The following is a 12,706-nucleotide window of genomic DNA, read 5'->3' as shown; positions in this document are numbered from 1 at the left end:
TTTCCCTTTGCGTGCTGCTCCGCCGGGAAGAGCAGGGACAAGACCAGGAGCGCACAAACTCTCCATCCCCGCTGCCGGTTGTGTCGGAGCGGGGACGTTACTTCCCCCGCCCCTCGGGACGCGGGCGGACCTGCGTGTGTGGAGAGCTCGCGGCACCCGCGCTCTCGGGTCAGGCCGCGCCGGCATTTTGTGCCGCCATGTCGGTCCGGGCCGACGCCGCCGAGGGGGAGCTCTCCGCCCTCACGGGGAAAGAGAACCCCTAAACGCCGCCGCCTTAGCCGCCACGGCCCCGCCGCCCTTCTGGCTGGAAGTCTGTTACCTTTGAGGCCGCGCTTGTGAGGCGCCCGTGCCGCCGCGGGCACGCAGAGCTAAAACGCTCCTGAAACGCCTCAGAAAAGCCCGAGGGGTGTTCTGAAGGACAAATCTCACCCAAACGTTAGGGTTAGAATTCAGCACCTGGCTTGCAGCTTTTACCTGTCAAAAGATGACATTTTACAGTCTATTTAAAGTATTATTTTTTAAAAGTAATTTACATTTCAGTCCGAGATAATGCATTTCTTTCCAGACACCTTTGAATTTGTCAAGAAGTTGACATTACATGTACAGATCATAGAATGGTTTGGGTTGGAAGGGACCTTAAAGATCATCTACTTCCAACCCCCCTACTGTGGGCAGGGACACCCTCCACTAGACCACATTGCCCAAAGCCTCAATGTTAACAATGTCACAATGTTAAATATTTTAAGTAAATTACATATAAGGAAAAAGCAGCCAAATAGTTTGCAGAACAGCACCTTAGAGTTGAGGTGCAGAGGGAATTTGCAACACAAATAAGGCTGGCAAAACCCCTTCTTCCTGCAGCCATGGGCACGTGAATGTTAGCCCTTTGCAAGAGTCCTAAATCTTGTACCTGTAAACAGTTACTCCTGTTACTATTTTATATGGTATTTGTTAACAGATAGGCTGATGAGCATTAAATCATGGGAATTACTAAATAAGTTTATTCCTTCTGACTTAATTAAGTAGCAGATTGACAAACATCCTCTATACCAGCCCTGAAAAATCAGATCTCCAGTGGATAACAGTGCTGCAGACTTGCCTGTTGCTTTTATTTCTGCTCTGGGGAACCTGTGACTGGCATTAAATGTGCTCTTGTGTGGGGAAAAGACTTAAGTATCCTTCTTTAATACGAGTTCTGTGCTCCATACGTGACATTCCATAGTTTGAAGAGCCTAAACTTGCTCTTACTAAGTTACTTTACTAAGTTTATTAAACACACTGGTTAGCAGATTAAATTAGCAGTGGACAGCTTAAAACCGGAGACCCTTTTCCCACATAGCCTATTTAAACAGTAAAAATCTTTGCCAGGTTATATTGCATAAGTCAATTACTTAAGTTTCAAAAAGTGATTGGACAAGTTTGTGGAAGTAAAAAACAAGCAAGAGTTATTAACTGCCAAGACAACACTTTTTGCTCAAGAAGGTCCTGAGCTGCAAATCAGTGGAGAATGGGGAAATACACTGAGAAGGTTGATGCTGACTGGCACAGCTCTTTCATCTCTTCCCCAGGCATCCACTAGTGGCTGCCTATTTTTTTTCCCGGAGGAAGAGCACAAACACAGTGCCATCCCCCTCCCTGCCTTGCAATGATATAGAGGGGCGTTTCTTGGTTTGGGGAAAATAGTGGGGGTCACTTCACCTCAGGGCTAGGGACCAGCCTCATTTCAGGGAAGTCACTTTCTTCAGCAGGGTACCACCCTTGCCAGATAATGAAAGAAGAGTTGGGTTAGCAGGACTTTGGGGCAGTCCTGGCATGGCTGTGTTCATTTTGTGAAGGGCACTTTTCACACTGACCTGGCCATGCCAGCACATAAGCCCTGCGTAGGTGTAACTGAAGGAAAGGCAGGCAGTAGTTCTGCATTTCTCAGAGCAGAGCAAAGCAAACAAGCAGCAGCTCTACTAGAGGCACAGGGTTGCCATGATGCCTGCCAGATCGATGCTCTCAGAAATCAAACCCAACTTGATTATAAGCCCCACAGCTGGAATGAAAGGTGGGGAAATGCTAAGCCTGGTGCTCCTTTTGCCATAGAATTAATGGGAAACAGCCATAAGGCATCTAATGCTGCTAGGAGGGGCCATTCCCAAACTCCAGCTCTCCCTCAGTGGCTGCCCACCTGACTTTGCACTGCTATGGCAAAGACACAGTAGGTGGCAGAACCATGTCTGCCGCCTTTACCTCTTGCACCTGCCTAGGCACATGCCTAAAGCTTGGACTTTGGAAAGAGAGCAGTGAAATGAAATAAGAGAAAGCACAGCACAAATTCTGTTAATACCAAGTAGGCTTTTTCCTGGAAAACATCTGTGTCTCATGATAATACACTTGATTTTCTTAGGCCATCACAAAGGCAACATTATGATCATGTCTCAAACCCATTCCTATTGTTTACTAGGTAATCAGCTAATAACATGAGAAGTACATTCCCAAAGAGGGGGATGGCTCGTTCCATTCAGAACTACAGCCTGCAAACCTTCCTAATCTACAAAACCCAATAGCTTCTCACTGACAATTAGGTCATCGTGATGCATTGGCTACCATCAGCAATCCTGTGGCAGATGTGTCCTGCATCCATTGGAAGGACAACAGCAGGATTTAATAAGTTGTGTTGGGATTTCTTAGCTGTTGGAATATCTCCTAGTACTGTAAGCAAAAGCATAACCTTGATGAAAGAACAAGTAGCAGGATCCTTGCTATATGCCATAAAAAACTGCAAACAAAACCACAGATGGGTTCTCGGGGGCATCAGGTCTATTTTTTCACCATCCCATATGGTGGAATGCTAGAACAGTGGAAAGCAATAGCTTCTTTTACAAGCTATTAGATCCATCAGAAAACTCAGTGAATAGCCTCTGCCTCCCTTGTTAGCAAGTCCTCTATGTTTCCAGCCAGCCACTCAGCAGTGAAACTCAATGCCTAGAAGTGTAAAAGGATCATTTAGCTTGAAACCAACAACCCAACCTGAAGGTGCAGGTTTAACCTGTTCTGTGTTGTTTGTTTTTCTTTTAATTTCTGTCAGCTGAGCAGCATTGTTTCTAAGCAACAGAAGAAAGCTGCAGTCCTGGGTGAAGCCATAGCCTAATTTCCCTGGCACACAAACTGAGTGACAGAGGCAAGACAGGAACAGCAACATCAAGAGGGAATTCCTCCTCATAGATACCTGAAGTCAGAGAGGCTCCAAACCCAGATCCTGAGGCCTGTTCTAAGAGTTGACACAGGTAGTGCATGATTTCTTGTGTACATGTATAAGAGTGAGGATAGGGGGACAACATCCAGTAACACAGAGAGCTTACTAGGTAATGACATTACTTTGTGTATTATGGAGCAGAGGAGTGAAGCATGCACTTTGATTTTACAATAAATTGGTGGGCCAGGTGCTGGCTGCTCTCTTTGCTGTGTCCTGTCAGGCCAGCTGTTATCTTATCTCTTCCCAGTTCATCCCCTCTTTGTACCACATAGATCTGACTAATATACATACAGTAGGGAGAGCAAGCCATGTGCTAAGACACTCAGAAGTGGCAGCAGATCAGTCGATTGCGTTATATGAGAGAATATACATCATTGTCATGGGGATGCAAGCAACCTGCAAGTTGACACTCAATATTGATGCTCACCCTAAATGGGCTCATTCTGCCCATTTCCCATTACCAAACTCCTTACCCTTCACTTTCAGTACTGTGTATTGTCTTCTCTTTCTTGACTAGATTTTTCTCAGCTTCTATTGCAATCCCACCTGTGAAATTGTTTTGGTCAGATTTTTGTAGGGCATCTCAGTGTCCCATACTTTTTAATCTGTGATTCAGATTTGCTCAGTGACAGAGGTACTTGGTAGATGCACTTTTCTCTCTCTTAGATCCCATTGACCTTATGTTACAGTGACAGCTAGAGTATGGAAAGAAAACACCTGAAGAAAGAGATTGAAAAACTCCTGTAAGTACTAACTACCCACAACTGCCTTCACTGCATTTGAGATGGACTTGTTTTCATTGCAAAGGGTTGTACAACCTAGCTGGATGACAACTGTAAAACTTTAGTCTGTTCTTGCTGGAAAGTATGACTTTGAGATGCTCTTCATTCTTACGTGAAGTCTGACGCCTGACCACATATGTGACAGTAAAGATGTCACAGCCCAGAACTTGCTCTGTGTCAGTGGGAGCAACCGGGGAGGTTCAGAGTTCCTCCCTTGCAATGCAGCCAGTACAGCTCTGTCTGTAAGGTGTCTCCTAGTTCATGCAGCAGCATCTCATGCAGGAGTGCCCAGCTGACAGCTCCTAGGGGTTGTAAGCAGTGTCTGCTCTATTCCATAGAAGTCCTGTGCCCATCTTCCCTAGGACTGCTTGTATGGATCAGTAATACTTAGTCTGACAAAGAGTTGCAGAACCAGGCATCCCCTGAACAAGAACAAGCACCAGTGAAGCATCTTGTTCAGTCTCTTGGCTGTAGAGTGAAATCCTTCTGCAAGTCCCTAGACTTTAAATACTTTATTCATATTTGTATTTCTTCCTGTATTTTGGAGCCTTTGGGGAAGACAGCAGTCTGGTTTGAGGGAAGCTAAGATTAGCAGTGATGGAGAAAACTAACAGCTTTCCTACTTAGGTGTCTGTGAGAAACCCTGCATCAGATTCCTAGCCCTGAGTCATGGCAAATAAAGCTAGTGCAAGTCATCTATTACATTTCTTATGCACTGGATTGCTTAGAACCAGTTGTAATTTGGAGTTACTTTCTTGCTTTAAGGGGAGATTATGTTGGCATCAGGCTAAGAGAAAATGAATTTGATCCAAGAGGACAAAGGCAGCCCACCTTTCTAGATGACACAGTAATCAGACTTCTTACTTCCTATCCTCTTTAACTGCAGGGCTACTGAGAACTCTGAAGGATGGCTGTTTGGTACAGCTAAATAACCTGTTTCTACAATGATCAATAAAAGCCCATTACTGAAATGAGTGTCTAAAGAGATTGACTGTGACTAACATCCAGGTGTAATGTATCCAAGATAATTTAAGATTTTGCTGATTTTTCAGCAAGACAGAGGTCATCCACAGAGGACACTTGATAAAGTTCAAGTCAACGAACCTAAGCAAATTATTCACACACTAAAGCTGTGTATAACAAAACATCTTTCATCTAAGCTGAGGAAGTATTCCCGGGTGAATTTAAAACCCCTCAAACCTCAGCAAGTGTCTTACAACTGGTAGGGTACCCAGTGTAGTTGAGACAATACTGGGCTCCAGCTTATATTTCCCTGCATTTCTCTGGTCTTTGTCATCCCTGAATCAATCAATTACAGTAAAATAAAACACATAAGGGTTTTCTGTCTTTCCAGGTCCACTACAACTTAGCCTTCAGTGTTGCTTTGCTGTGGCTAAGTGACTTGGGTGCTCAGACTACACTGACAAGAGAGAAAATGTAAGTATTGTAAAGCTAAAGCCCTGCTGTTGCAGTGGGTTACACCAGTGGAGCAAAATGGAGCAAAAGAATCAGTGAGTTGAGCCTAGGACTACGTTTTGCATTTATAACACCAGGCTAATAATCTTTTGTTCAAAACACCATACAGGAATTTTGCAGCTCGCAACAGGTACACATATCCCAATCGAATTGGGAGAGAAGCTATAATGTTATCTTCATATGCTGGAATATTAATGGTAAGAGGGCAAGAAAGAACAGTATCTTTTTCTGTATGGTACCTGTCTGGCAACACTCCCTGTACCCTGGATGTCTTTCTTCATTGAAAGCACAGTATACAGACAGTGCAAATACTACAAATCTGTCTCATTTTTATCAGGTAGCCATTAAGTTTTACTCAGCCTTAGAAAACAAAATAGGCAGTTTCAGTAGGTGGTGCTATGCATGCATATAAGTTAATTATCTTGTATCACCCAAGTGTAAAATGGTGAGCAAGTTTCAGGACCAGATCTCAATAGATTTGTACTAGCAGCATGAAATAATATGACAAGTTCACATGAAAACAGTTTCAGAGATCAAAGGAAGGGGATATGAGCTGGATTTCATACATTCAATTTAAAGAATACTGCTTCTGAGAGCTGAACCTCTCTTTACCTGTCTTCACAGAACAGCATTCCTATTGAAGAGATCTTTGAGATTTACAGCATGAGGCCCCCAGCAACACACTGGCAGAGCTCTGCAAGTGTGAGTGATTTGTTGGTTATTCAGCATCTCTGATGGAGGTCTGAGTGAAGATCTCTCTTACCTGTAGTGGCCTGGTCCAGCATGTAGTGCATTAGGGTGGCATTCTGGGAATGCAATCCACAGGTAGATATTTCTCTTCTCACACAGACTAAACACTGTTGAACTATTCCCTTCTCACATCTGCCATGAATGGCTTAGAGCCTTGTGGGTGGCCTTTCAGCATCATAATGAGGTGTAAAGCCTCCATGTGCAGTTGCAGTTATCCATGGGGTACTTCATCCCTGCTGCTAGTCTTGAGGGTATTTGTCCGTCAAAGCTGCAGAGTACAGCATATTTCTTAATTGCTTGCAAATCATATTGTGGGAGGGGTCTAGTATTATAGCTACTGTTTATTCCAGCTCTCCCATACTAATAAAGAGACCTCATTGCATGGAAAGCAATCACTACTGTTAGACCAGCAGCGAGCAGTTAGGGATATGTGGATGATAGCTGGCAACATCCTACAATAAACTCTCCTGTATCTTCTTGTTACAGCAGAATATAAGCACTCAGATAGTATTCAAGACCACAAGAAAGGTGCTTACTATGTTTAACCTCTAGAGTTTGACCTCTTGATGCTTCCCTCATTACACCACCCACTGGAGTCAGAAACATCTAGCAGCATAAGGACTACTTATAAAATCCCTGCTCCATCTTTTTAGTCTAAAAAGTCACCCATTGCATGCTAGAATATTTGAATGATGTGCTCCTGGGTTTAGAGGTTTATGAAGGCTTTTTATTGGCATGCCTCTTTGGCTTAAATGCCTGGTTGACCACAAACTTAATAGTTCCTTTCTGGCCTGCACACTGGTATGGGACTTTGCCAACCCAAGCAAACAAAATGCTAGTGCAGAGAAAACAGACACATAAAAGCTCTTTGTCTTCAGTAGCTGACTTTCAGGGATATGATTTTGTTCTTCAAAGGGCAGAAGCATCTTGTTTGGCTCTGTTGTGCTGTCCCTCTGTTGGGCCTCTGCTGAAAGTTATCCCCAGGCTACCAGAAAATGTGTATTTGGTCCATGCAAAACTGGATACAATAGACAAATGTAACTGAGCAACCAGATGGATTAAAAAAAAAGCCTTTAGTAGACAAAAAGGAGTCATTCCAGCTTTACTGATCAGATCTCATCTTGGCCCTACAGAGATTCTACCATTTAAAATTCTTCAATCCTATCCTGCCCTGACACTAATACCTACACTTAGCTCCAGTCTTAAAGTGGCATCCCATTCCCAAACATACTTAAAAGGCTTTCAGGATCACTAGCATCGCATACCTTACAGAATCTACCCCAAACCTTTTGACATCATCTGCCCTTTAGATCTGAGAGAGTCCACCAACAGAGGTACCAGTGACTTCTAGCTTTGGCCATAGCAATGGTAAGCTATTGACCCCCTTCTACTGCCTAGACTAGTGTGCTACGAGCAATAAAGTGGAAGGAATCTCCTGCTGCATAAAGGCATCGTGCATTTGGATCCTAATATCTGTGCCTTTTAAAAAATGTTACATTTTAAACTCAAGTCATTTGTCCCTTTTGCTTTTGTCCCATTAGTAATAGCAAACTAGCTCCAGCCTTCTCTTTGAAGATAGCAAAAAGCTGAACTATTCACCTCCTCCTCTACCTTACAGTGCACCAAGGAGAGGCAAGAAAAGATCAGTCCAACTACTCACAGCCACATTAAGATGTAACCCAGCTCCTGGGCTTGGGCATAGTGCTTTACAGAGGGGCATTCCCACCAGTGTGCTGTAATTACCACTAATGTGGAGTGGGGAAGGAGGCTATGCAGGTCTGAGGAGATACAGGCTGCTTGCCTGTGTTCAGAGCAAGTTTCTCTAGCAGCAAACATACATATAGTTACATGCATAAGAACACCTTTGACTGTAACCTTTTAGTCGTTTTTTTCCCCATGTCAAGAACTAGAAATGCCACTAGATGCCTGTAGGGACATTTTACAATATGTTAGTTGTCCCTCTGTACCTAGGATAAATGGGTGGATCAGCTCTCTCCTTTTGCTGTGAACATTACACTGTATGTTTTTACTGTCATGCTCCTTATGGGCAGTAATCCTTTTCTCTAGGAATTTCCAACACAGGACATTTTTAGAAATCTCCATTTTGAGTGCACACCATACACTGCAGAGGAGTGATGTTTTCATGGAAGTTTTCCAGTTATGCATGCTGTTTCCCATGGTGTGGTTTTTTGTGAGGTTTTCTGGGGGGACAGGGGTATACTGGTTTTTTTTAAGCTTGGGTTTATATTCCAGTGTTATGCAAGCAGAGGCAAAGAGAGAACAGAAACAGTCTTTCTGTTCATCTTGTTTTATGGTGCACTTGCCTAGATCCTGTCCCTAGTGGACTCAGGAATACTTCCTTGATGGTCATGAGGTAGCAAAGCTACAAGATTTTCTGAAGAGGAAGATAAGCAGTGTTATCAGGATCTCCAGTTTCTATTTCAGCCAACAACATTGCTTAATTTTAATGATGGGCTTAAGATCATTCCCACTGTATGAGAAAGGAACAGAAATGCTTTGCTGAATTTGGAAACTAAGGGTACTTTCTTTTGCAAAGCCCTAATTAGTTTAAGAGGTTAAATCTACTGGTTTTGTTAACAGTAACTATTGGAGCACAGCTTATGCCTCCTTAAGGAGTCCTAGACTCAGAGACCTGGAATCCAGCCCCCCTCAAAATTCAATTTCTGTGGATCTGCCCTCCCACCCCACCCCATTTCCCATCACAGTAAAATGGTGGCGATTCCTTTTATCCTGCATCACTTTTGAAGCCTTGACTTAGATCTCCTTGAAAATCAAGCACTAGCTTTACCAAGATCTTTAGACACTTAGGGAGTGCTCACATCCTAGTGGGATTTAGGATCCAGAAGAGTTCTGATTCATGAGAAGGGACATCCTAGCCTGAGATGGACGTAATGGTTGCTATCCCAACTGCCTGCTGCTTCTCAGAGTGTCCTACCCCATTATCCAGACATTACAGGAGCTGCCACATGAACAGCTGAGCAGCCACAAGCTGCCTGCCAGGATGTTGTAGCAGATCACAATCCTCAGGCTGCACCAGTGCACACAGGCCTATAAAATGCAGCAGTTCAGCTACTGTGTGAACAACTGAAATGTCTGGGCAGCAGGGAAGGGCACTGCAAGAAGCTGGGTGGGCCAAACAGCCAGGGCAAAAACTGCCAGCAAAGCTATGCTCATTTATCCATCAGAACCTCTGAAGCGGTTATCTTTCTGCTGACCAGAAAAGAGTATGCCCATTTGTCTTAGCGCATAGTTTCTGCAGACATACTAATCTATGAATTTTTGTCCTTCCAGGACCACTGGATTCAACCTTTCAAGCTCTCCTTGCATCCATTTGCCATGCTGACTGCCCCTGAAGCTGCAGAGTATGCCTGGAAGCACAGTAAGCACATTTCACCCCAACTCCCAAAAGGCCAAGGCAGGGGGACAAGGGGCAACAGCACCTGGCACAGCAGAGCCACCAAGTTGCAGCCTGCTGAGCTCCAACAGTTGCACATGGAAAGAATAGAGTAAACCTTGGTCTGTGCCTATTCTCTTGCAGGGTGGGGTGCAGGTGTTTCCTCATTGTAGCCTAGAAATAGTGTGTCACTCAGGCTCCTGAAGTTCATGACAATTGCAAAAGGAGCATTTTCCTCAAGTTGAGGTAAACAATAAGGTTACAGATTTCTAGTAGAATCAGCCTTCATGTCCGAGTCACTTGTTTGTTCTTAAGTTTGGACTAATACTAGGACTTTTCCAAAGGTTAGTTATGCTACTGGGCAGTGAAAGAGCCACCCCCTTCCCTTCCCTCCTGTTTCTCCAAGTGCCACAAAAACGAGAGCAACTTCAAGAGCATTAGAGAATTTGAAGCTGGGACCTCTTACCTCCAGCTTTGTATTGCAACTGATCTCATGCAGTAGGTCTGTAAACCAGCCTGGTGGCACTCTGTAAGCCCAAGGTGATACAAGGCTCCTTCTCCCTCCCAAGGCACCAAGTACCAGACAGCAACAGCATATCAAAAGACCAACTCTTGTTCAGCAAGGAGCACTAAAAAAGACAGCACGCAACTGACCAGAGGAAAACAGGTTTACAAAGTGGGTCTGAAGAATGTCACAACCCAGTAAAGCTGTTTTTGCAACACTAACACTGAATGTCACAGCTAGAACAGCACCTCAGACCACCCAGAGCCCACAAAACCTTTCTTGTTTGCCTTTCTCAACACTCTAGCATGAGATGTTTCACAGTAGCACTAATTTATAATATAATGTCAATCCTAAATTGGAATTTCACAACAACTGTATCATACCTTGGCAGGAGGTGTCACTCATGAGCTGGGAAGTCAGCTCCAGTAATATTCAACGTACATATGGAAGGCACTCTTCTGTCTGATATCTCTGCAAAACACATTCACTGCTATCACTTTTAGGTTAAAAAAACAGTTGAAGACTAAGTTGCAAAAACCTGACTCCATAAAGAACCCAGTAATGTCAGATTAGACTCACATGTACATGAACTAGGCTCTGCCATTCTATTTGTCCATGATTTGCTAAACTCTATTGTTTGCTGCAGCTCCACTGAGCTGGAGAGCCAAGAAAACATTCCAGCAGCAGGGCTGGATTTGACCAAGTAGAGGAAAGGGGCTCCCCCACAGCCCTGAGTTCAATGTGCATCACATGTCACACAGCAGGAGGGAAGCTGATCTGCCATGCAGTCCCCATCTCTCCTGATGGATTCAGCCCTCCATGCTGTGCTTGTGCTTATTAACATTTGCATCCTGCAGGGAGCTACAGAAGCAAAACAAGGAATATCTCCGGAGAAGCCTGGAACAGATTCAAAGGCAAGGAATGCAAAGGAAGCAAAGACATAACAGAGACCCAGACTTCATGTACCTCACTTAGCTGTAGGTGAGCTGACATCTTCTACCTTAGCTTTGGTAATACATTTGCAACTTGTGTTTTGGGGGTTTTTTTTGTTTGTTTTTAAATCTTAGGAGTCATTCCTTCCTTCCCACCCCTCATATCTTGTATCGAAGACTGATATTCCCTCCTCTACCTTTAGCCACCTCTCTCCTGCTTGCCTGCCAGTGTGTTGGGAGCTTACAGTTTCCCAGGGCATCCCTACTGCTTCTCAACCCACCATGCTATTTTTACAGAGCCAAAGAGAGGATGCAGCACTTCAAATACAGGGAATACACACTTCACCTTGTCCACAGTGCTGTACAACTCCTACACATGATCCAGAGTGGGGCAGGAATGAGCTTCTCTGCATGTGACATGAGGGTTGTGCCTCTCAGGATGATCTCATTTTCTTGAGCTCTTCCCTTTAACCATCCTGCTTGCTTATTTCCTTAAAGGACTCTGCTAAAGAAAAAGCCTGTCCCTGCAGTGCCAGTGTAGCACTGAAGCCATTTGTTGGTCCATTCCCTATTTGTTGGTCTCTAGTGGTTTGCCTCTTACATCCATGCAGTGCTGCCCAAGAACACTGCCCATTTCCTAGATGGGCTGTCAACCCTCAACCTTGCACTAAATCTACCTTGGGATAAGAGTTGGGTGCATGTGGTTCTTCCTCTGGCTGGAAGCCTGGGCACAGCATGGGGTGTTTCTATAGTACCTTTTCCTACTTAATTCCATTGAAGTTTCAGGGCTCACTGGGGTAGTAGAAGTGTTCACTGCTGAGAAGTATGTTTAACTGCAGGGTATAGAGACTCCATTACCCAGAGCTCTTTACATATGAAAATGATAGAAATGAAGATTCCCAGCTACTTCCAGCCATGGGACAGACATCCATCCAAAGTATGGTCACATGTTGTAGCAGCTGTATTAATCCATGCCTTGGAGATGGTCCTGTACTTTAATGCAAAATATCTGCTATAGGAAAAAAACAATAAATGTTTGTGAAGCAAAACCATTTTTCTTCTGCCCATTGATTCTCAGCCCCTAGGCCTATTTATGGAGATGCCATAAGACAGCACTACACAAGAAAGCCTGGGAATAGTTAAACTTAATCAGGGATTCCAAGGGCCTTTTAGAAGTCCTCATGGACTTAAAGCTTGCTTTCAACTCACCAGGTTCACAGCTTTTTTTAACATAACTTATCACAAATTTCCTGTTAAAATCAGTCTGAAAAAACATAGTTGCTGTAAACACATGTCCTTTCAATTCTGAGCTGTTCATGGGGAAAGACCTAACCACAGTTTGGTACATTCAGAAATTACAGATTGACTGGTGAGTCTTTTTGCTGATATTGATGGGGCTTCTCAGCTATACCATGCATGCCCCCCACTTCCCTTTCAAGCCATGTAGCCAAAACTCAAGGCCTAAGGAGTCAGATGAGGAGGCTAGAGGGGACTTAAGATCAACAGCAACATCACCCTCCCTTACACAGAAACTCTTTAGCCATGAATTTCTGCAGCATCAGCTGTTTTGGCCTGGTTAGTTCACTCTGCAGGGAGCAGGATTGC

The 12,706-nt window shown here is 44.1% G+C and overlaps 1 protein-coding gene across 1 annotated transcript; it reads left to right on the top strand.

Moving 5' to 3' along the window:
- Positions 1–3,085: 3,085 nt before the first annotated feature.
- C6H2orf80 (chromosome 6 C2orf80 homolog) lies at positions 3,086–12,138 on the top strand. The gene is made up of 9 exons (XM_075755787.1): positions 3,086–3,272; positions 3,908–3,984; positions 4,789–4,870; positions 5,378–5,460; positions 5,609–5,696; positions 6,124–6,201; positions 9,562–9,649; positions 10,234–10,340; positions 11,027–12,138. Exons 2-9 carry the CDS (start codon positions 3,944–3,946, stop codon positions 11,111–11,113), a joined length of 654 nt encoding a protein of 217 aa, XP_075611902.1. The 5' UTR covers positions 3,086–3,272; positions 3,908–3,943; the 3' UTR covers positions 11,114–12,138.
- The last annotated feature ends 568 nt before the right edge of the window (positions 12,139–12,706 follow it).

Source organism: Balearica regulorum, chromosome 6 (genome assembly GCF_011004875.1).
Source record: "Balearica regulorum gibbericeps isolate bBalReg1 chromosome 6, bBalReg1.pri, whole genome shotgun sequence".
Taxonomy (NCBI): Eukaryota; Metazoa; Chordata; class Aves; order Gruiformes; family Gruidae; genus Balearica; species Balearica regulorum.
This window is presented reverse-complemented; position numbering and strand designations above follow the sequence as displayed.

Bases quoted from the DNA above. Each gene is read 5' to 3' on its own strand.
- C6H2orf80 (XM_075755787.1), top strand. From the start codon at position 3,944: ATGGAAAGAAAACACCTGAAGAAAGAGATTGAAAAACTCCT. The intron at 5,461-5,608 runs GTAAGTATTGTA...AACACCATACAG, and splicing joins ACACTGACAAGAGAGAAAAT to GAATTTTGCAGCTCGCAACA. The intron at 6,202-9,561 runs GTGAGTGATTTG...TTGTCCTTCCAG, and splicing joins ACTGGCAGAGCTCTGCAAGT to GACCACTGGATTCAACCTTT.